Source organism: Lithobates pipiens, unplaced genomic scaffold (assembly GCF_037356315.1).
Source record: "Lithobates pipiens isolate NorthernLeopardFrog02 unplaced genomic scaffold, aLitPip1_a1.2 Scaffold_16, whole genome shotgun sequence".
Classification (NCBI taxonomy): Eukaryota; Metazoa; Chordata; class Amphibia; order Anura; family Ranidae; genus Lithobates; species Lithobates pipiens.
The window spans coordinates 45,441,780-45,465,179 of record NW_027507748.1 but is presented as its reverse complement, the minus strand read 5'-3'; the positions used below and the strand labels follow the sequence as shown (position 1 = coordinate 45,465,179).

Sequence of the window (23,400 nt, the reverse complement as noted above, 5' to 3'; positions counted from 1 at the left end):
TCCAAGTTAAAAAACAAGCTTAATGTACTGACCAGCCCACGGACAACCAAGTAAACCTGTCTAATGCCGTGTACACACAGACGGATTTTCCGATGGGAAATGTTGGATGTGAGCGTGTTGGCGGTAAGTCCGACTGTGTGTATGCTCCATCGGACATTTGTTGCCAGACTTTCTGCCAACAAATGTTGGCTAGCAGGTTCTCAAATCTTCCGCTAACAAATGTTTGTTGTCGGACTTTCCGATCGTGTGTACACAAGTCCGTCGCACAAAAGTCCACGCATCTTCGCAATCAAGGACGAGCCGGAAGCGCTCGGTCCTGTAAAACTAGCATTCGTAATGGATATATTACGTACGTCTTGTATGTCACTACATTTGTAATTGTTGGCCAACATTTGTGTGACCGTGTATATGCAAGACAAGTTGGAGCCAACACCCTTCGGACAAAAATCCACGGTTTTGTTGTCGAAAGGTCCGATCGTATGTAATCGTGTGCAATTCAGTATGCATTAAAATCAGGGGTTTAGTATGCACACATTTGCAAATGCATGCGTAAGCCACAGAGCCTCGTCAAGGCACCCTGGTATCTGTGGGTACCTTTTTTGTATTACATTTGCATTTACCTGACCATTACCTTTGCTGGACATTCAATTCCAAAACCATTTCCAAAACCATTAATATGGAGCTTGTCCCTTCTTTGTGGCTATAACAGCCTCCATTCATCTGAGAAGGCTTTCTACAAGATTTCAGAATGTGTCAATGGAAATTTTGTCCCTCTCCGCCAAATTTGTGAGGTTAGGTACTGATATTAATAGCAGCAGTGGACTTCATTCACAAAGCGGTATGTACCGATTTCAGATCAGTTGTAAAATAGTTCATGCTTTTTTTCAGAGACAGTTTTTGACAAGTCCTTTATTAAAAAACAGCCCCCCCCCCAAAAAAAGTACCTCGGAGTACATCCAGCATCCATCATGATGAACGCCAGCTGCTGACCCGTATGAAAAAAAAAAAAAAAAGAACCTTCACCCAATGCTTGGCTCCCACCAAATGACAGCTCTGCTGCCTACCTGCTACTAAATAAACGAAGGAGCAGGCATGACCTCACCACTGTTTCTCACTGTACTACTGGACCAGTATGTGCACCTGAAAAGGTTGCTCACCCTGGGGAGCATTATACCTACTACTTATTCCCAGCTCACATGTGATACCATCAATGTGTTTGCATCATTTGCATGGTGTGTTGGCTTTTTCTCATACTGGTGTAGCACTGACTCCCGAAGGAGCTGCTGGTTAAATTTGGGCTTACCGTTGCCTTCCTGACCTCGAATGCGTTTCCCTTGGTAGATGGCCCAAAGAACTGTAGAGACTGACACTGGATCCACTTTAGGGATTTCTATTTGCAAAATGGTAGACAAAACACAGTCTCTCAATAAAGGATGGTGGGTATCGGTAGGAAGTTCAGGTACTCTTGGAATTGCATAAATCTCTCACCATAGCATCCAGAGAATAGCCATTCGCAACTGTATATTACAGCCATTGGATGAATCTCCTCTCAGCAGATCCAGCAACCGATAGATGGTTCAGATAGAAAAAAGTCTCTGCCACAGACTTGATTGTAGAACTTGTAAATGAAAAGTCTCTGCCACAGACTTGGTTGTAACCAGGGCCGCTGTTAGAAATCATGGGGCCCTGTACAGCCTACCCGACTGGGCCCCCTTTAACCCCGCCCTCGACCCCATCCTAGGCTCCTCACCTGACCCAACCTCTGCAGATTTGTCACCGTTTACATATGCACACGTGTTCATTATTGTGCATGAATACAGGGGGACAGAGGCAGTTTAATAATGTTTTCAATTTTATTTTATTACAAAAAAAAAATGTACACTGTATCTTTAATTTCCTTTTGTATCTCTTTTATGAACAACCTCCCTTCTGATAGCATAGGGCAGTGACAGGTCATCCTTCTGGAGAGGTCTCTCCTCTGGCCTCCAAACAAAGATCGATTTGATCAGATGTTTGTTTAAGCCAGTAATGGCTTGCTTATATGAGACCATGTAAGTAGGAAGCACATCATCAGCTCCTCTCACTGTATCCCAGGAACTGGATGTTGCTGCCCACATCCTTAATGGGACCCCTGATTGAACGGGAGAGCAACGGTGGTGAAACCCCCTTCCACTGCCTGCAAAAGTAATCCAGGGGCTTCTTAGCCACTAAGATTACTTTTACTTTGTGTAGACTTTTTGGGGCTAAAAAATAATATCCTGATCATTGCTGCTGCAGCCATGACCAAGACATCACCCTTCCAATCCAGCAATGTACCAGTGCATTGCTGGACAGAAAGTGGTTAAAGGGGGGTGATTGGGAGGCACATGTTTACTGCCCCCCCAAGGAAAGTGTAAAGTAGCATCTCACAGCATTTTATGATTATCAGAATTATGGAAATTACAGAGGCAGCACAGTCAGCATGTGCTCTGTCATGGATCTGTGAGTGTCACATTGCTTTTGGGTGCTGACTTTGTTAACTGTGTGTTACAAACTTTAACCCTGCAATAGCATACAGCAATAACAAAGTAAGCACCAAACAGCAATATGACACACTGACAGATCCATGACAGAGCACATGCTGACTGTGCTGCCTGCATGAGTATCATAATGCTGATAATCATGACCTGCTATGCTGTGTGACAGTGTGTAAGCCTACCTACACGAGACAGTGAGGATTCTATCTGCTGTTGTCCACTCACTCTGCAGTGCAAGTCCAGCCATGCTGTCCTCCAGGTTCTTGCTCCCTCTCATCCACTGAGCTGCCTGTTGCCTCACCTCAGTCTCGGCAGTCGGCATGGGAGGCGGAGCTAAGTGGAGCCTTGTATTATCACACCGCCAGGGAAGGCAGTGGCAGCCGGATCTATTTAACTAGCAGAGCAATATGCGGTGAAGCTTTATGTACATGCGCCCGAAAAAGGAAAAATAGTCCAAGCGCTGTGCTCACCCTCTGGGCCCCTCTGTAGAACAGATGGGGCCCAGCAAAATGTAATTACAACCCCCCTCTTTCTCTAAGCAAGTATTAGTGGGGGAGAACTTAGTTTAGAAAGCTCTAGTTTTTAATTTGCAGAAATTAACTGTAAAGCTGACCGGGCCCCCCTGTGGAGCTGATGGGGGCGGGCCCAGTACAACAGGGCTGACTGTACTGCCCTATCAGCGGCCCTGGTTGTAACTGAAGGATATTTGAATTTAGAGAACCCTCCTACGTTACCAGTATCTTGCAGCCAGTCCGGCGATACCATATGAGTGTGGATTTACCTGGTGTCTGTCAACGTAACTTCCAGCCTCTTACCGAGCAGCCAGCCTTGTACGTGGCCCTCTTCTGAAGAGTCCTCCCCTGGTTGTGTTCTCAGTTGCTGGGCCTCTCCAAAGACAAGACGGCACCAGACCACCTTGGAATTCTCCTTCCAGTTACTGCGCCTCGGGCTAGCCAGCCTCAAGACTCGGAAAAAGATGGATCCGCACCCCAGGCCATGAGGGCCCCTGAGGGCTGATCAGGAGGACCAGGACCAAGAAGACGGAACAATCCTCTGGACCGGAACCCCACATCACGTGATCTCAGCACCTTACCCCTTACCTTACCCCCTCCAAGAATGCCCAGCAAGATGACACACTCACTGGTTGGTTCCGAGAGAGATTGGCACCCAATGCGTCCAACCGGGCCGAGTTATTATGCTTGCCAGAGGTGACACCGACATGGTCAAGCAGAACACAGTGCAATCCAGCCATACTGATACTGAGACCATAATTTAGAACAATTAACCCCAAAACCCAACTGTGGTTTTAGGAACATTTAAATTTACAAAACAAATAGCGCATGCTCATCGGGAGCCCGGTGCTATACTGGTAATGATGTTAATTCCAAGAATGTTGAGCTTGATTGTGGACAGGGCTCTGTGCAAGCCACTCTTTACCCTAGGCTGCTTACTCCTGATTTGGGCTATAGAATAACGTCCCCTCTCTTCATCGGCCCAACATGGTGAGCTGTTCTGTAGTCCACAGAGGCAAACAGGGACACCAAATTAATGCGTTACATTTTTTCCAGTAAAGAGTAAACCCTTGTACACACGGTCGGACATTCTGACAACCAAATCCATTGGATTTTGTCCAATGGATTTTGTCCGAAACTGTTGCGGAAAGTTGTCGGAAAATCCGATTGTACATAACGTGATGACGTTATTTCGTTACGACGGGACTACGTTCAGGCTAGTAGCCAATAGCTTTGGTCTAGGAATTTGATCTGGCACTTTGTCTGTCGGAGAAGGCTACACATGATGGAAGTATGTCCGATCGGAGCATTGTGACGGAAAATTTTACCGGCAAGTTGGAAAAGTTGGTCCGTCGGATATTCCGACGGAAACAGCCCGATGGAGGCCACACACAGTCGGAATATCCGACAAAACGGTCCGATAGGACACATTCCGTCGGCATCTCCGACCGTGTGTACAAGGGCTAATACTGTTAGAGACATTTTAAATATTTGTGTCCTGCCAACCTTTTTGGTGAAGGCCCTTTTCTGTTCCAGCAGGGCTGTGGCCCTCTGCACAAAGCTTCATGAAGACATGGTTGGATGTAGGATACATTGGGAGTCCTACACAGCCCTCTACCCTATCGAACACCTTTAGCATGAATTGGAACGAAAAGTGGAGGTTGTCATAGCAACAAAAGGGAGCCAACTCAATATAAATGCCCATTGTTTTGAAATTGGATTTTCATCAAGGTAATAAAGGTGTGATGGTTCGGTCCAACAAGCTCATACAGCTGTGATGGTCAGGCATCCACAAATGTTTAGCCATACAGTATACATTGTAACTGGGAAGGTTGTATATTTTGGTTACTTTATGCTTGTATTATGTTGTTTTTTTCAGAATAAGACTCACACTGTGGTAAACTCAACCCTATACATTGACTTATCTGCAACAATGCCAAACATCACCCCAAGGGCAGTCAGCTTAATTCTCTGCGTGTTCCAGAATAACATCCTGTGGTCCAGTGGATACAATCCTGCTGGAGGGTAATGTATTTCCACGAAGGTTGTAGTAGTATTATAGTATCATTTTCCACACAGATAAGTACTACAATACCTTGAAAAAGTATTCATACCCCTTGACATTTTCCACATTCTGTCATGTTACAACCAAAAACATAAGTGTATCTTATTGGGGTTGTATGTGATAGACCAACACAAAGTGGCACATAATTGTGAAGTAGAAGGAAAATGATAAATGGTTTTCATTTTTTTTTACACAGAAATATCAGAAAGTATGGCGTGCATTTGTATTCAGCCCCCTTTTCTCTGATACACCTAACTAAAATCTTAGTGGAACTAATGGCCTTCAGAAGTCACCTAATTAGTAAATAGACTCCACCTGTGTGTAATTTAATCTCAGTATAAATACAGCTTTTCTGCAAAGCCCTCAAAGGTTTGTTAGAGAACCTTAGTGAACAAACAGCATCATGAAAGCCAAGGAACACACCAGACAGGTCAGGGATAAAGTTATGGAGAATTTTAAAGCAGAATTAGGTTATAAAAAAAAATATCCCAATCTTTGAACATCTCACGGAGCTCTGTTCAATCCATCACCCCAAAATGGAAAGAGTATGGAAAAACTGCAAACCTACCAAGACATGGCCGTCCACCTAAACTGGCAGGCCAGAGAAGGAGAGCATTCATCAGAAAAGCAGCCAAGAGGCCCATGGTAACTCAGGAGGACCTGCAGAGATCCACAGCTCAGGTGGGAGAATCTGTCCACAGGACAACGAACTGACTTTTGGTGTGATCGTGCATGGGCAAGTCCGTTCGGTCGGGAAGACCGTCAGACCTTTTCTGCCAGAAAGTCCAGTCGTGTGTACACAGCATAAGTTGTGCACTCTAAAAATCTGGGCTTTATGGAAGAGTGGCAAGAAGAAAGCCATTGTTGAAAGAAAGCCATAAGAAGTCTTGTTTGCCGTTTATGGGAAGCCATGTGGGGGCACAGCAAACATGTGGAAGAAGGTGCTCTGAACAGATGAGACCAAAATTTTACTTTTTGGCCTAAAAGCAAAATGCAATGTATGGCGGAAAAACTAACACTACACATCACCCTGAACACCATCCCCACCGTGAAACATGGTGGTGGCAGCATCATGTTGTGGGGATGCTTTTCTTCAGCAGGGACAGGGAAGCTGGACAAAGTTGATGGGAAGATGGATGGAGTCAAATACAGGGCAATCCTAGAAGAAAACCTGTTATGCCACATACACACGACCGGACTTTCTGGCAGAAAAGCTCAGACGGTCTTCCCAACGGAGTTCCGACCGAACGGACTTACCCACACACGAATGGACCAAAGTCAGTTCGTTTTGAACATGATGACGTACGACGGGACTAGAAAAGGAAGTTCCATAGCTAGCCAGTAGCCAATAGCTGCCCTTGCGTCGTATTTGGTCCGTCAGACCAGCATACAGACGAACGGTTTTCCCAATAGAAATGAATTCCATTGGAAAGATTTAAAGAATGTTCTATTTCTAGGTTTGTCTGAATTTTTTGAAGAAAAATTATCGGAATATCCCAAACACGAACAGAATATCCGACGGAATGATTCCGCCTGACCTTTTCTGGCAGAAAGTCCGGGCATGTGTACACGGCATTAGAGTTTGCAAAAGACTTGAGACTGGGGTGGAGGTTCACCTTCCAGCAGAACAACAACTCTAAACATACAGCCAGAGATACAATGGAATGGTTTAGATCAAAGCATATTCATGTGATAGAATGGCCCAGTCAAAGTCCAGACCTAAATCCAGTTAAGAATCTGTGCAAGACTTGAAAATTGCTGTTCACAGACAGTCTCCGTCCAATCTGAGCTATTTTGCAAAGAAGAATGGGCAAAAATTTCCCTCTCTAGATGTGCAAAGCTGGTAGAGACATCCCCAAAAAGACTTGCAGCTGTAATTGCAGTGAAAGGAGGTTCTACAAAGTATTGACTCCGGGGGGCGCCATACAAATGTACCCCACACTTTTCACATATTTATTTGTAAAATAATATGAAAACCATTTATCATTTTCCTTCCACTTTACAATTATGTGCCACTTTGTGTTGGTCTATCACATAAAATCTCCAAAAAATACTTTTACGTTTTTTTGTTGTAACATGACAAATTGTGGAAAGTTTTAAGGGATATGAATCCTTTTTTTCAAAGCACTGTATATAATGAGCAGCATGTATCAGGAGACCAGATTAATTAAAAAATGCTGCTACAGCATTACTTGTAAGGATTGGATAAGGACGAAATCACTTAGTACCTTCCTATGACATGAGGGTGTTTGTATATAACTATATATATACTATATATGTATATCAGAAGAATTTATTGTTGCACACAGTTCTACTCTTCTGTCATGACATTGCAGCTCAGTCAGGATAATGCCGTGTATACACAACCGGACTTTTCAACGGACTAGGTCCGACGGTCTTCCCGATGGACTTTTGGCAGAGTTACGACGAACTTTACGAATGAATGGACTTGGCCACACACAAGCACACCAAAGTCCGACGGATTCAAATGTGATGACATATGACCGGACTAGATTAAGGAAGTTCATAGCCAGTAGCCAATAGCTGCCCTAGCGTCGGTTTTCATCCTTCGGACTAGCATACAGACGAATGGAGTTTTCGACCGGAAAGAAAGATTTGAAAGATTATTTGTAGGTCTGTCAGACTTTTGGGAAGAAAAGTCCGCTGGAGCCCATACACAATTGTAATATCCGACAGACTCATTCCGTCAGACCTAGGCCGTCGAAAAGTCGTGTGTACGTGCCATAAGACTGCTGAGGATTGTTGACATATCTTCATCACATACAAAATAAGGATTGGACTTTATGGGTGTTGATGGTCAGTGCAATGGTCAGTATTATATTAATGTCACACTGGCCTTGATGAGACTCACATCAGCCATACTGTCAGTGTGTTGGGTAGGTGCAGTGGCAGAAAGCACCCAGAGTCTTGGGTTTCAGAGAACAATGTATTGTGAAACTTGAAGACAGTTCAACAGACCCGACAGAAAGGATGTCCGGGGAACTTACAACAGTTCAGTGAATGAGTCAGCAGTGTGCAGGATTGAGTTGAAGGCAACATCTGTCAAGGAAAACGTAATGTAGGAATGCGGACTGGCCAGTCCAACCATGGCCGGAATTTAATAACAAGATTTGCACTCCCATAAACTTCAATTGGGCTTGCTGCAAAGTTCATGAACTTTGAGCAAGATTCAAAAAACTAAACTGAAGGCAGGAGATTTGCTCATACCTACCCGCCACCCATGTGATTGATCTTTACTCTTTTGAAGAGCCAAGATAGCTGGGGAATCTTCTACATCTAGTATTTCTGGGTGTGTTGGATGCCTGCTCTAGTGCTGTGGTTTGGCTATGGTCTGCTGTTTTTGTACAATCACAATTATAAATGTATCATAGATCAGATTTAATCTTTAATTTAGTCTCTGGCTGCTTACCATAACACTGTGACTTCTTATGGTTCCTCAGGTTTTACACCATCATTGAGAAGCTAGAAGGAGGAGGATCGTTCTTTCCAGAATTCCAACTGTTCATTGGCGATCAACCCATCCCGTCAAACTTCACGCTGTCCGCCACGGACGACATAACGGTTCGGATATGGATCAGAACAGAGGAGGACCAGTTCAAAGTTGTCATCAATGAATGCTGGGCAACACCAACAGAACATGCCTACGACCCTGTGTCTTTCCCCTTCATCAAGGACAGGTAGTGACTCTACCTCCCCGTCTGTTCATTCTATTGTTTAAGGCTGGGTTCACACTGCTGCGGGGGGAGATCCGGATGTGATTCGCACCGCAAATCACATCCGATCTCCGTAGCGATGCGAGTTCAGCCATACAGATAGTATGGCTGAATTCGCATGGGTCCCGCAGCAAACTCGCACGGGACCCTTTTTTTGGTCTGCAACAGAATCGGATCGCATGGGGGTTCACACCATGCGATCCGATTCATGTGCGAGTCTGCAGATCGCACTGCGATATGCGGACGGATCTGGGGGTGTCATTAACATATCATTGACACTCCCAGCCGTCCGCATAGGGCAGTGTGAACTGCCGGCGGGAGTAATGCGATGCGGGAAAAGGCCGCGGATTCGCGGCGTTCCCGCATCGCAGCGGTGTGAACCCGGCCTAAGTGTTACTAAACCCAGGACTCTGCATTCACTATATCAGTCTCCCACATTACACAGAACATGTAAATGCAAAAGTTTTAGTAAATATAAACTGCTACCTTTTCCCATCATCAGTATATATCTTGTGACTTATATCAGTGTCTGGTTAAAGCTTGTAGGAGGAGTTTTCATTCTACTCTGACCCTCGGTCTGGAGAGTGCTGATTGGCCCTGTGCGGATCTTATGCACCCTCCCAATAAAAATAAAAAAAACTCTAGCAATATACACCAAACTGAGCATGTGCAGAGTGTCTCCAAAGTTATGTTCTATCGGTATATGGATTGGGGACAGTTGGAGATGGGGAGGATCAGAGGAGACATGATCAAGCAGCTTTTTTACACAATGCAGAGGATTAACCCCTTAGGTCCCAACTGTGAGTATTACAAGCATGCTTTACTGCATATACAGACTGATTTTAGTGTTGTGGGTTTAGTAATAATTTAAAGTCTAAATCCAGCTGAAACATTTCTGTTTTTAATTCTGGATGGAATGAGTAAAGGTCTGGGACTTCTGTGAAGGTTTTATTGCTGTCTCTGTCCACTCTGGCATTGATAATCATTCATTTTCATTATACTTTAAAGCTGTGCCTTGGGGAACACCTTCACCACCATCCAGACAAATGGCGTCTCCAGCAATGCTACCTTCCAAACAAAGATCTTCTCCTTCGTCAACAATCCCATCGTATACCTGCACTGCCGGCTGTCTGTGTGTCGGGAGGTGACGCCTAATGCCTGCAAACCGGTATGTATACATAGAACGCGTTGAAGGAAGATGAAAGAAGAGAACTTTGCAGGTTGCAGAGCTATAGGTCGGACTCTACAGGAGGTGTCTTGGACCTCTGCAGAGAGACCATTGCTTCTACACAGAGAGCAGTGCACTGCATCACTGGAAGAGGTGTCCCCATGAAACTTTAAATTCTATCTATCTATCTATCTATCTATCTATCTATCTATCTATCTATCTATCTATCTATCTATCTATCTATCTATCTATCTATCTATCTATCTTTCTTATCATTTTTTCCATCATATCTGTCTATCTTATCTAACTTGCCATCTTGGTTATCTATCTGTCTAGTTGTGCTCAAAAGTTTGCACACCCTTGAAGAATTTGTAATATACAGTATACAATTTTTTTTTAAAGAAAATCTGAGTCAGCAGGCAAAATATCATTCTTTTATTTCTTATGGGATTCATATTCTGTAACTGTAGGTCATAACGGAATGGCACAATCATAAAACAAAACATGGCAACAAGTAAACCAATTAAATACCCCCTTTTGAAAAGCCTGCATCCCCTTAGTTCTTAAAGGGGTTGTAAAGGTTCATGTTTTTTCACCTTAATACTTTGCAATGCCTGGCCCCGCAGCCCCCCCCCCCCCGTTTTACTTACCTGACTCCCGAATTTCTGTGGGCGCGATCCCGCATCACTCTCCCCAGGGCTTTTCGGCTCTTCATTGGATCGATAGCTCAGCCATTGACTCCCACTGCTGTCAATCAAGTCAAATGACGCGGGCGCCTGGGGGCAGGGCCGAGTCATACACTCGGCGGCTATGGCCGCCGAGTGTACGACACGGGAGTGTGCCTGGAAGGTAACCCCTCGGGAGAAGAGCTTCCCAAAGGGGGTTATCTATTGCAGGGAGGAGCCGTGAGAGCTGCTGAGGGACCCCAGAACAGGTGTATCGGGGGCACTCTGTGCAAAACGAACTGCACAGTGGAGGTAAGTATGACATGTTTGTTCTTTAAAAAAAAAAACTGTACCTTTAGTGTCACTTTAATACCGTATATTGCCCTCTTTAGCATCAATGACAGCATGCAGTCTTTTTTAATATTATTATTATTATACAGGACTTATATAGTGCCGACAGGTTGCGCAGCACTTTACAACATTAGGGCAGACAGAACAAATATAATACAATTCAATACAGGAGGATTCAGAGGGTCCTACTCGTTAGAGCTTACAATCTAGGAGGGAGGGTCAAGTGATACAAAAGGGTAATAGCTGTGGGGGATGAGCTGATGAAGAAAATAGAAGTGCAGTTGTTAGATGGAGGCAGGATAGGCTTCTCTGAAGAGTTTTCAGGGATCGCCTAAAAGTGGATAGATTTGTAGACACATTAAAATATACAAATGGTGCAGCGCAAATAAAAGTCCACAAACATTGGTCACGTATGGCTATGTGGCAGCAGGAGAACATATACAGGGAAGACACCACGTGGTGAGACAGCTCTTCTTTTGTATGTGACCAATCCTTCCACCAGTAGAAATAAACCCTTACCAGCTGGGATGGACCTCTGAAAACTCAGATGGTCAAACAGGCAGGTTCACACTCAAGGTATGCAGGAGCCTCACTGGTTGACTTCCCATGTATGGATGGAGAGATCTTCAGATCCAATCCGCCAACACTCAGATGTGGCCGACTTCGGATATATGCCCAAAACTTTCACTCCAGGTGTATATGGGCAGCAGGGCCGTCTTTAATATTGATTGGACCCTGGGCAAAAATTTTCTTGGGGCCCCTGCATGCAATTTCACTCTCCACCTGCTCTGAGACATAAAATAAATATCAGCTAGACTTAAAATCAGTTTACTGTATCAGATCAGGCAGCAATTGCGATTGGTTGCCAGCAGTTACAGCATATCATTACTGCTTACTGACTGGTTGCTAGAGGTTACAGCACACATCACGGCTCACTGATTAGTTTCTAGAGGATACAGCAAATGATTTCTGCTTGTTAATTGGTTGCTAGAAATTACTGTACATTAATACTGCTCACTGATTGGTTGCTAGAGGTTACAGCACATCATCTCCTCACTGCAGGGGGCATGGTATACATATGAATACCACCTTTATTTACAAATTAATGCCGCCACCCGCAGCTATTTCCTTATGAATGCTGCCGCTATTTACATATGAATGCCAGTTATTTACACGTACACACGGGGTCTGCAGGTGAGTCATCTGAACACAACAATAGGGCAAAGCTGGGCAGCATTAGTAGCACTTCACACTGAGATATCAGGACACAGCACAGGACTAAAACTTCAAGGGACAAGGGAATTTAAACCTGGATAGTTGGCAAGTATGAGGCAGCTGCTTTGGGCCCAACAACAATGACAGGGCCCAGGGCAGCTGCCCCTTTTGTCCTGCCTTAAAGACGGCCCTGATGGGCAGGTATGTATAGGCAGGAAAAAAATCCAAGAAAAGAACTCCAGCCAGGGAATGATATACCATAAAAAATAATAAAAAAACGATCTAAGTGTAGCTTAAAAAAGATTGCTTTATTAAGATTCCCAATTAAATAAAACAATTAAAGAAATTCTAGCCCAAAAATTCCACTGTAATAGTCCACAGTTGCATGTAATAGCTAATACAATGTCTTTATGTCAATACCGATAACCGCCACAAGATTCCAGTGTGGCGGCGTGTATGGTGCCAAAAGCAGAGCACACAGCGGAGGAAAAACAAACAAAAGCAGGACTAGACAGCAGGTGATGTCCGCAACAAGCTCCTCCCCCCCATACGTACGTTACGTCCTATCAGGACTTGGTCAGCGGTGGGAAGATTTGTAGACAGTCTGACAGATCGGGAGAAGTCCTTGAGGCGATTATATGGGAGGAGGTGATGAGGGAGCTAGAGAGCAGGAGGTCTAGGGAGGAACAAAGAGGATGATTAGGTTGTTATTTTGAGACTATGCTAGTGATGTAGGTGGGGGCAGAGTTGTGGATGGCTTTGTATCTTATTGTTATTATTTTGAATTTAATTTGTTGGGCGAGTGGCAGCCAATGGAGGGATTGGCAGAGAGGGGTAGCAGACACGGAGCGGTTTGTAAGGTGGATAAGTCTGGCAACAGCATTCATGATGGACTGAAGGGGGATAGTCTATTTAAAGGTAAGCCAACTTTTAGCCATGGCTGTACAGTACATATGACGGTGATTTCACTGATAGGATTCCATAAGTAATATGTAATGTAGCCTCTTCTCTGCTCTTGGTTTTGCAGTCATGTAGCAGTTACCGAGCATCTGTGAGGAGTGGTGACAACGTCTTCACGGGAGTCACGCGGATGGGACCCCTGCGTATGAACAGCCGAAGTTAGTACTGAATTGTTTTATATTTAAATAGCCACAAATACATTTTTTTGTAATTATTAGAAGCTTTATTCCTAAATTGTTATTATAGCGGAGATTTACTTCTCAGAGGAGTTTTGATTATTTGTATGAGTTCATGTAATCCAGTGCACTCCTTACAAAGGCTCCGTCCTATGGTAGAGGGGAGAATGGCAAGATGTCACAGCACACCAATCTATGCCAATAAAAATAGGGTCTTAGTTGTGTCTGCAGGATCAGCCACCTTTGCATGTACAGCCCCCTGCTATTTATATGCAGCCCTGTGTTCATATTATATATATTTGAATTTTCTTTCCAGGCAATGGTGCAGACACGCCAGCTAACGCCGCACTCGGCCCAGGTTACATCATCCTTATTGCCATCGGCGTCCTTGCTGTGATCGCGATCATCACTGCCATCCTGGTCTGCTGGTATCAACGAAGAACTGGCAACTACAACTTCAAGATGAAGACCCGGGATGTCGGCTACCAAGTCTTTTCCAACTAGAGACTGCGGGACAGAAGTCTTGTTATTTCACAATGAGCATTGTAATAATTTGAAGACATTAAAGTGTTACTAAACCCACAACAGTAAAATCAGTCTGTATATGCAGTAAAGCATGCTTGTTATACTCACTGTGGGACCCAAGGGGTAATCCTACACATTGTGTAAAAAGGCTGTTTGATCCTGTCTTCTCTGATCCTCCTCTTTTTCCACTGGCTCCAAACCATCTCCTGATAGAACAGAGCCTTGAGGGCACTCTGAACATGCTCAGTTTGGTGTGTATTGCTAGAGAGTTTTTTTTTCTTTTCTTGGAAGGGTGCATGTGATCAGTATAGGGCCAATCAGCACTGTCTAGACAGAGGGTCGGGGGTCCTGCAGCCTCATAGGACAGTCAGAGCACTGATAGAAGTCATAAGACTGTTATATACTTCTGATGACAAAAGGTACTTAGCAGTTTATATTTACTAAAATGATTGCATTTCCATGTTCTGTGTACTGTGGGAGACCAGATATAGTGAATGCAGTCCTGGGTTTAGTAACACTTTAAAAGCACAATCAACAGATAAAAAAAGTTCTGTTTATGTTTTAAAAAGCTAAGCAAAAGGTAATTAAAAAAAAATATTGTTAAGTTTGGATATACAGTAGTCCAATCTGGGATTTTTTTTTAAAATTACATAATGCAAAGAGCAGTAGTGTGCAGCTTGCAACCGCTAAATGGTCAGTCCATCGAAAAGCATATTTTAACTATCGGCCAAACCTGTTGGGCTAAGTCAGTCCTTAGCTTACCTGATATATACACATACTAGGGCCAGTATGTGCCCATAGTATGTGTATGTATCCATGTGAGATAGGGATCTTAGATTGTAAGCTTCTTGAGGGAAGATACAGAAAACTTCCAATTAGGTCCACCTTAAAAAACGGCAGGTGGACCTTATCAGACCGTCTGTATAAAAGAGGCCTTAGAACACAGGAAGCCCCAAGGGACCAGCAGTAGGTAGAGAACAATACAATAGTTAGAGCTCAGGCAAAGATGATATGGACTGATTTTTTGATTTTTTTTTGCCTGTTTCTTGAATAATATAGACTGATTTCAACCTTTGGGTAGAGATCCAAAGTTTTGCTTTTAACTGAAAAACTTTTAAATACTGTACATCTAACCAAAGATTACAACAACTGCTTTTCAAACCTCAGGAAGGAGATCTATTAACAAATAAGTCTTAACCTAGTAGAAGTGGCCAACATGGGGGGAATTTACTAAAACTGGAGCAATCAGAATATGGTGCAGCTCTGCATGCTAGCCAGGCAACTTCTAACTTTAGCTTGTTCAGTTAAGTTTTGAGAATAAAACCCGGAAGCTAATTGGTCTGCATATGCAGGGCTGCACCAGATTTTGCCATCTCCCCTTTTATTACCCCCCCCCCTTCCATGTTACATATTCCTGTTAAAAATCATTAATGGCTTCACCTTTTCACATTGCCTAGATCAGACATTCTCAACTAGGGTTCCGTGCAACCCTGGGGTTCCTCCAGAGTTTGCTAGGGGTTCCTTGAGCTGTGGCTGAAGAACCACCTTTTTGATGATGCCTACAGAGTTCAAGGTTCAGCATCACTTAGCAAAGCCAGCAATAAATACACCAAATGTCTTTTTAGCTGTCCTTAAGGGTGGCATTCTGAGCACCATTTTAAGGGGAACATTCTTCCTATTGATCACCAATATAAGGGGCATTGTTATATTGACCCCTGATGAATTGGTTTTAGTAAGGGTCCCTCGAGACGTGACAATTATTTTTAGGGTTCCTCTAGGGTTAAAAGGTTGAGAATGCCTGGCCTAGATGGCATACATCACATTAACCAGTTCCCTTTATTTAGAGAAGATAATTTATACTTACACATTTCATATTCCCAAGTCTTTTTTCTTGACTTTTGGGACCTGGTCTGTCTGAAACTTTGACTATTGGGAGTCTAATGTGTCATACTTATTAGTTTTATGACTTAGTTTCAATTATAAAACCTGGCCGAAGTCCATAGGGGGTCTAGCAATGTCTGAAGACAAGGGCAAGATTACACCTGGGAATGATGGACTAGAACCATGGTCTATGGACATTGAAGTATTTATAGATTCCTAAAAAATAAAAAAAAATAAAAAGTATAAATAAGCTTAAAAAAAACGCTTATTGACCTTTGTAGCTACTTATACCATGGAGCAATTCATCCTAATTTCACTTTCATTTCCACAGCTCTGCTCATCTTCCGCCTCTCAGCAGTGACGCAGCAGCTCAGCCTATCCTTCTCCCCCTCTGCTCAGATTCCCATTCTCTTAACCCAGCCATGACCTGGCAGCTTTTCAGCCTTCTAATATCTAATGTAAAAAGAGAACAGGAGCACAGGAGGAGGGGAAAACCAGAATGCTAAGATCCCACCTGAAGGACTTAAATGCTTCTATTGTGAATTGAGGATAAATTGTTCCACAATGCTGCAGCTACATAGGACAGTGAAGACTCATTTTAAAGCTAATTCACAGCTTGATAAAAATGTGTAAATACTCCGAAGTCCAAAGTGTTCTACTTTAAAACAACTGAGCCCTGTGAAAGCTCAGACAAGAGTGACTCAGAGCTTACACAGAGCTTCCTCTTCTCTTCTGATGGCTGAATAGAGCATCATGGAAGCATGGGAAGGCAAGTATATGGTGACCTTGAGACTGGCATTGCAATGAATTTTCTTCATTGCTCTACATGGGAATAGTGCAGGTTCACTTGAAGACCTAAAGATGTTTACAGACACTAGTTGGTGGCCAGCCATTCATTTACAATTAAGTTGCTAAACTATAATCTTATGGAGGAACTCTGTACAAACACACAGGTGCACACTTTAAAGTTTGTGCTTATGAAACGGGGAGGAGAGCCCTGCTGGTGATGGCCTGCCACCATAGAGATCAACAGGATTGGTCAGCTAGCCTACAGGCATACAAAAACTCCTCAGTCTGATAATAAATGACTGGTTTGGTTGAACATTCTCTAATGTCTATGTGCACCGAGACTGGGTGTGCAGCAGATTAGGGTGGAGGTTATGAAACTGGAGGCCATTTGTCATTTCAAGGAAGCCTTGTAAGAAAATTATGGATATACTGGAAATGCAATAAAATGGTCTGTGTAGCCCATAAAAGAGTACTTACTGTTATATTATTGAAGATTAGAAGGAATTATATGAATCTATTTTTACTATATAAGAATGTAACTATTTTACTATGTCTATAAAACATGAATTCTACGGGGGCGTGTCCGGATGTAAAGCGGAGCGGACGTGTGTCTGGGGAGCTCCGGCCATCCGCATATGAATCCTGTGCCATCCTGCTAAGTCCTTGGCCCAAAAGGAGTGTTTTTTTGCCCAGAAGATCCGCTGCCCTGCCGTGAGGTGTCTGGAGAGGCTATTGTGGAGTGGGGGACCGTGGAGTCGGAGATACGACCGCTCATCCTCCTCGAGCCGGCCGCCATCTTCCCAGCCTGTGTGGAGCAAACGGAGCTAATCCGGGGCCTGTGGGAGAGGTAAGGGGCTCCTCTTCATCCATCCGTTGCCCCCCCTTGTCCCCCTGGGCTGTCCCGTCCTTCCGCGGGCCGCTGGAGTGATTTTCGGGCCTGAGGCCTAGCGCGGCCTAGTGAAGCCTGCCGCGGACCGGACTTTCCTGGCCGGCCGGCCGGCGAGCGAGCACCGCGATCGGCCTGCGGAGCGGCGGCGGCGGCTGTCGGCCGGTGGGGGGCTGAGGCTGACATTACAGGCCTGGCAGGAGTTGGTGGGGAAGCTGTGGAGCCTTAAAAAGACTGCCCCGGCCTGGTCCGGCCTAACGTAGCCTGGGCATCAGTTGCAGCCTGCACCCAGTGGCTGGGGGGGATGTGCTGTGGTCGGCCTGGCCTCTGTGCTTTAGTAGCTGCTCCTTTTATCTGGTTCTGGACACTGCTTCTCATTGCAGGGGGGGCTGTTCTGGTGCATTGACTGAGGGCCCTGACTATCCTCCCTTGCTGACGGACATTGCATCCATCCATCCAGCTCCCTGGGCCCTGCCATTTTGAGTCACTGCCTGAGCCTCGCTACCTAGGGACTGCAGCTGTGAGGAGCGGAGGCTCACGGGCGCCTGCGGCCCGCACCCCTTCATGGGCCCTAAACATCGGCCCAAGAGCTCTTCTGCGTCGAGCTGTCCTGCTCCTGATCCGCCTGCTCAACCAGATCCCTCTCTTATTGGGAGGGTGCAGTCGCTGCTTGCGGAATTAGCCATGGAGTCCGGTTCCCCCTCTGGGGCAGCATTGCCTACCCCTCCCTCCCAGGACAGCACTGCGGTGATACTGGCCGCCATTGAGCAGAGTAAAGCCTCTATGCTGGTACGCATTGACCGCCTTGCAGAAGAATGTACCTTTATTAGGAATGACCTGGACAAGATCAGGGGTAGGCTGACTGAATCAGAATCACGAATCTCTGCAGCTGAGGACCTCACGACTACCCATACCAACAACATAGCGGACCTGCAACGCACGGTGCGACTGCTTGTCGCTAAGGCTGATGATGCGGAGAATAGAGCAAGACGCAACAATATCCGTGTCATAGGTCTGCCGGAGGGGGAGGAGGGTGATCGGCCAGCGGAGTTTGCTGAAGATTTTTTCAAGAAGCTGTTGAGCCTCCCGGAAGTCTCCCCGACATATGTGGTCGAGCGTGCTCATCGGGTTCCTACAGGACGTTACATCCCAGGGGCGACTCCCCGACCCTTCCTGGTCCGCTTTCTGAATTTCAGGGACCGGGATAGGATCCTCTCCGCAGCCCGTAGGCTCCCTTCTCTACCATACGGCAACTCCTCAATCCTACTGTTCCCGGACTTTTCGGCAGATTTGCAGCGCAAGAGAAGGTCCTTTAATGATATCCGCAGGCGCCTACGGGACAAGGATATTAAATACAGCATGTTATACCCCAGCCGCCTTCGGGTGCCTTATAACGGATCAGTGAAGTTCTTCGACACCCCGGAGGAAGCAAATGACTGGCTGATCACTCTACGTTAATCTTTTACAGCTTTCCCTACGTTAATGGGGGGTACTACTACTTGCCTGCATTGTTATCCTGCTGTGGGCTCCTGGCCTTTTTTGTTTTTTGTGTTTTTCCTGGCGGCTTGCTGTCACGGCAGCTGCGAAACTCACGGGATGCTACTTCCCAACGGATGGGTGGACGCCTTTGTTTCATCCTTCCTGCCGGCGGACGGCGTATGGATCTCCGCCTCTCCTAGGGCTGCTGCGATGCCTTGCCATCTCTCCAGTTGATCCTGCCTGACTCTGCTTTGTTTTTTTTTTTTTGTTTTTTTTTTTCCCTCTTATAGGTTCTTTAACTGCCTCCTTTAGCTCGGAGCTCCCCGGACGAGGGACACTGAAGGACTTATTAGTTTTTTCCCTCATTTCAGGTTTTTTGCCCTGACAAGAATAAGCGGCTTAGAGCGGCCGCTGCTTCGGAACTTTTTTTTGTGACTAAAGTCTGGAGGTTTAAGTTTTGGTTAGGTTTTTGGGTATCAAACTGGTCATGTTTTTTAGTGCCCGATTGTTTTTTGTTTTTCACCAATTGGGGCACTCTTGGCTGGTAGGGAGTTGTGGGTTTTCTTTTTTTCTTCTTTTTTGTTGTTTTAATTATGTTGCTGTTTCCTTGTTCTTTTTTCTTTTTTTCACTGTGCGCTCTGACTCCACTGATAAATGCACTTGTTTTGAATGTTGTGCTGCCTTGCTCCATGCTCGCTGGCAGGATACTGGGATATTGTATGTGTATTACTGTACTATCATAATTATTAATTGCTTCCATGGCGTTAAGACTAGTGTCTTGGAACGTGCGGGGCCTTAATGATAAGGTAAAAAGGGCGTTGATGTTTAAATACCTGAATAATCACAGACCCCATGTACTTTTTCTTCAGGAGACTCATCTCCTGGGGAATAAAATCCTTGCCCTGCGCAGGCCCTGGGTGAGACAGGCATTTCATGCCACATACTCTAGTTATGCGAGGGGAGTGGCCATCTTGCTAAACAAATCACTAGCTTACAAAGTTGTTCACCTGCATACTGACCAAGGGGGTAGATTTATTGTCCTACTGTTAGAGATCGGCCAGGTGGTTTACGCTTTGGTCAACGTATATGTGCCCCCTCCTTTCAATCCACATATTCTGTATAAGATTGCTGAACTGCTGGCTCCCCTACAGTTCTCCAGATTGTACATAGCTGGGGATTTTAACTCTATTTTAGACCCGTCCCTGGACTCATCCAACCCGAACAGGGCTTATTCGCCAGATCTACTGCAGTGGGCCCAAACGTTTAACTACACTGAGATCTGGAGATGGAGGAATGTGGGCGTACGGGCCTATTCTTTCCACTCCTCCACATATAGATCGGGCTCTCGGATTGATTTGGTCTTCGGCAACTCTGGGGCCCTGACGTCGGTGAGGGGGGCCCTGTACCTGCCTGCAGGCCTCTCTGACCACGCACCTTTGGAGGTCACCTTGCAGTTGTCGGACACCAGGGGTACAGGTTGTTGGCGTCTGGCGTCCAAATGGGTTCAGGACTTGCGGGTGGGGGAGGAGGTCGCTCCTAAGCTGAAACAATATTGGGATCTGAATGAGGGTTCTGCCTCGGTACAGATGGTCTGGGATGCTTTTAAGGCCAATACCAGGGGGGAATATATTTCGGCTATCAAGGCGGTCCGCTCTGAGATGTCATCTCGGATGCGGCAGCTTGAGGGGAGCGAGGCCGAGGCGGCTGAGGCTTTTTCCGCCTCGCCGACCCCGGAGCGCTTTACTCGGCTGGCTGATTCAAGGCGGGCCCTATCCCTTCATCTTGCGGAGGCCACACACTTAGATCTGAAGTCTCTGGCAGGGAAAATCTTCGAATCCGGGGACAAAAATGGTAAGCTTCTGGCAAATTTAGTAGCTGATTCTAAAATGCAGACAGTTGTCTCGGAGATCTATGGATCGGATGGTCAGTTGGTGTCCGCGCCTGACATGATACTTTCTGAGTTCAGGGCCTTCTATGAACAACTGTATGCTGAGGTTCCAGGGGGGTCGGTGGAAGCGCAGAGGGAATTTCTTTCCTCCTTAAATTTGCCCTCTCTATCACAGGAGGACCGGGAATTCCTTGATAAGGATTTTACCTTGGAGGAAGTGGAGGAGGCAATTCGCTCACTCCCTGGTGGGAAGACTCCTGGACCTGATGGTCTACCTGGCGACTGGTACAGGATGTATGCCCCCCTGATTGCTCCCAAGTTGTTAAAAGTGTTCTCCGATAGCAAACTTCGGATGGGGCTTCCCCCATCCATGTATCAAGCACATATAGTGCTTATCCCTAAGCCTGGCAAGGATATCTCCCTGTGTGCTTCCTATAGACCGATCTCCCTGCTAAATTACGATCTGAAAATTTTGACGAAGATTCTGGCCACCAGGTTACGGACGGTCCTGGCATCCCTGATTGAGATGGACCAAACTGGATTTATGCCAGGGAAGTCCACTGATATAAATCTACGACGGGTGTTTACACATTTGCAGTTGCCGGCCACGGAGTCTTCTACGAGGGTCATAGTTACACTAGATATTGAAAAAGCTTTTGACTCTGTGGCCTGGCAGTTTATGTCCTTAGTTTTGGAGGCCATGGGTTTTGGAGTGGGATTTTGTAATTGGATACATATTTTATATAAGGAGCCCCTGGCGCAGATTAAGATGGGTGGCGCCTTGTCAGAGCCTTTTGCTGTTAGGAGAGGAACGCGGCAGGGTTGTCCATTGTCACCGGCTCTGTTTGCCCTGGCAATGGAGCCACTCGCGTCGGCCCTCAGGAAGGCGGAGGGAGTTAGAGGGATACAGGTGGGTTCCATACAGGAGAAGGTAGCCTTATATGCGGATGACCTCATACTCTTTTTAAGTGACCCGGCCCAGTCTCTCAGGGAGACGCTACTTATTCTTTCTCACTTCACTGACTGTTCAGGGCTCAAGGTAAACTGGGATAAATCTCAAATTATGTCAATAGATAGGGAAGCCAAGGCAGCTGCGGATCCCAACCTGCCACTCATGTGGACAGATACTATGAAATATTTGGGGATTTACATTTCCCCCTCTACCTCTGATTTTTGTTCCCTCAATCTGGATCCACTGGTGCGGCGGATGAGGACTAGACTGAAGGCATGGTCGCATCTCCCTCTCACCTTGATTGGGAGAATTAATTTATTTAAGATGAAGCTTTTGCCTGCTTTTCTCTATGTTCTCAGACATGCTCCAGTCTGGATTCCTAAAAAAATATTTCGCACGATAAATTCTCTTTTGGTGTCCTTTCTCTGGGGCGCTGGTCAGCCACGGTTTAAGCTCACGGTATTGCAGAGGCCTTGGGGGGAGGGTGGATTAGCTTGCCCGGATTTGTACTCCTACTATGTGGCGGCTCTTCTGACCCATGCTCATAATTGGCTGGTTTCAGACGAGTCCAATGCGGCGGTGGTCCTGGAAGCGGCGTGGTTGGGGTCGTATGAGGCACTAAGACACTTGGTGTATCGCGGTCTGCGAGCCCCTTTTCCTCTTACTGCTGCAATGAGGGCGGTTATAAGGGCATGGAAGGCTGCCAATCTGATGCGCCCCGTACCCTCGGGACACATCTCCCCGCATAGTCCTCTTTGGCTCAACCCGAATTTACCGGAGTTTGGCTCTATTCCCGACCCTAGTGTATGGGCAAGCAGGGGTATTAAATATATTGATCAACTCTGTGTTGAGGGCAAAATTCAGACCTTTGACAGGCTGAAACAACAGTATACACTGCCCAACTCACACTTATTCAGATACTTACAACTTAATCATGCCTTTCGATCGCAGTTTGGAAATGCCCCCGTCGCATTTTACACCTCAAGGTTGGAATCTCTGCTCAGAGATGTTGATCTGTCCAAACCGTTGTCTGCTATCTACAAGGTATTACTCCCAGGTGTCCATACCGGTCTGGAACTCCAAAGGGCAAGGTGGGAAGCTGATTTTCCCTCCTTGGACACGGAGGACTGGGAAGATGTATGGGAGTATCCTTTCCTACAGTTAGTGTCAGCCAGAGATAGATTGGTGCAATTCAAAATAGTGCATAGGGTATATTACACTCCGCAACGTCTTCACAGAATCTATCCATCTGTCCCTGATTCTTGTTGGAGATGCAACTCACTTTCGGCGGATTTCATACACATGTTCTGGAGCTGTCCTCAGATAGCTGGGTTCTGGGTGGAGGTGACTAATTTTATTCTGGCGGTTACCACCGTTAACGTACCTTTATCGGTCGAGATATGCCTCTTAGGACTGGTCGAGCCGCTGGCTACACGCCGAGCGCTCAGAACACTCCTGGGCTTATTGCTGTACTATGCCCGTAAGTCGATTGTTCTCAAATGGAAGGCCCCGGTAGCCCCCTCTATTAATTTTTGGAAGAACTTAGTGAATACGGCTCTCCCTCTTTACAGGGCCACCTACCTTTCGCGAGGGTGTGGCACTAAATTTCATAAAGTATGGGGCATTTGGACGGAGTCG

The 23,400-nt window shown here is 45.8% G+C and overlaps 1 protein-coding gene across 2 annotated transcripts in view; it reads left to right on the top strand.

Moving 5' to 3' along the window:
• UMODL1 (uromodulin like 1) overlaps positions 1–14,498 on the top strand; it is a 104,967-nt gene extending 90,469 nt beyond the window's left edge. For both annotated transcript variants that reach the window (XM_077479837.1, XM_077479838.1), the window contains 5 exons: positions 4,908–5,053; positions 8,555–8,791; positions 9,836–9,995; positions 13,254–13,344; positions 13,679–14,498. In XM_077479837.1, coding sequence (XP_077335963.1) covers positions 4,908–5,053; positions 8,555–8,791; positions 9,836–9,995; positions 13,254–13,344; positions 13,679–13,866 — 822 coding nt within the window. In that variant the 3' untranslated portion in view covers positions 13,867–14,498. The remainder of the gene's footprint in view (positions 1–4,907; positions 5,054–8,554; positions 8,792–9,835; positions 9,996–13,253; positions 13,345–13,678) is intronic.
• Positions 14,499–23,400: the final 8,902 nt, after the last annotated feature.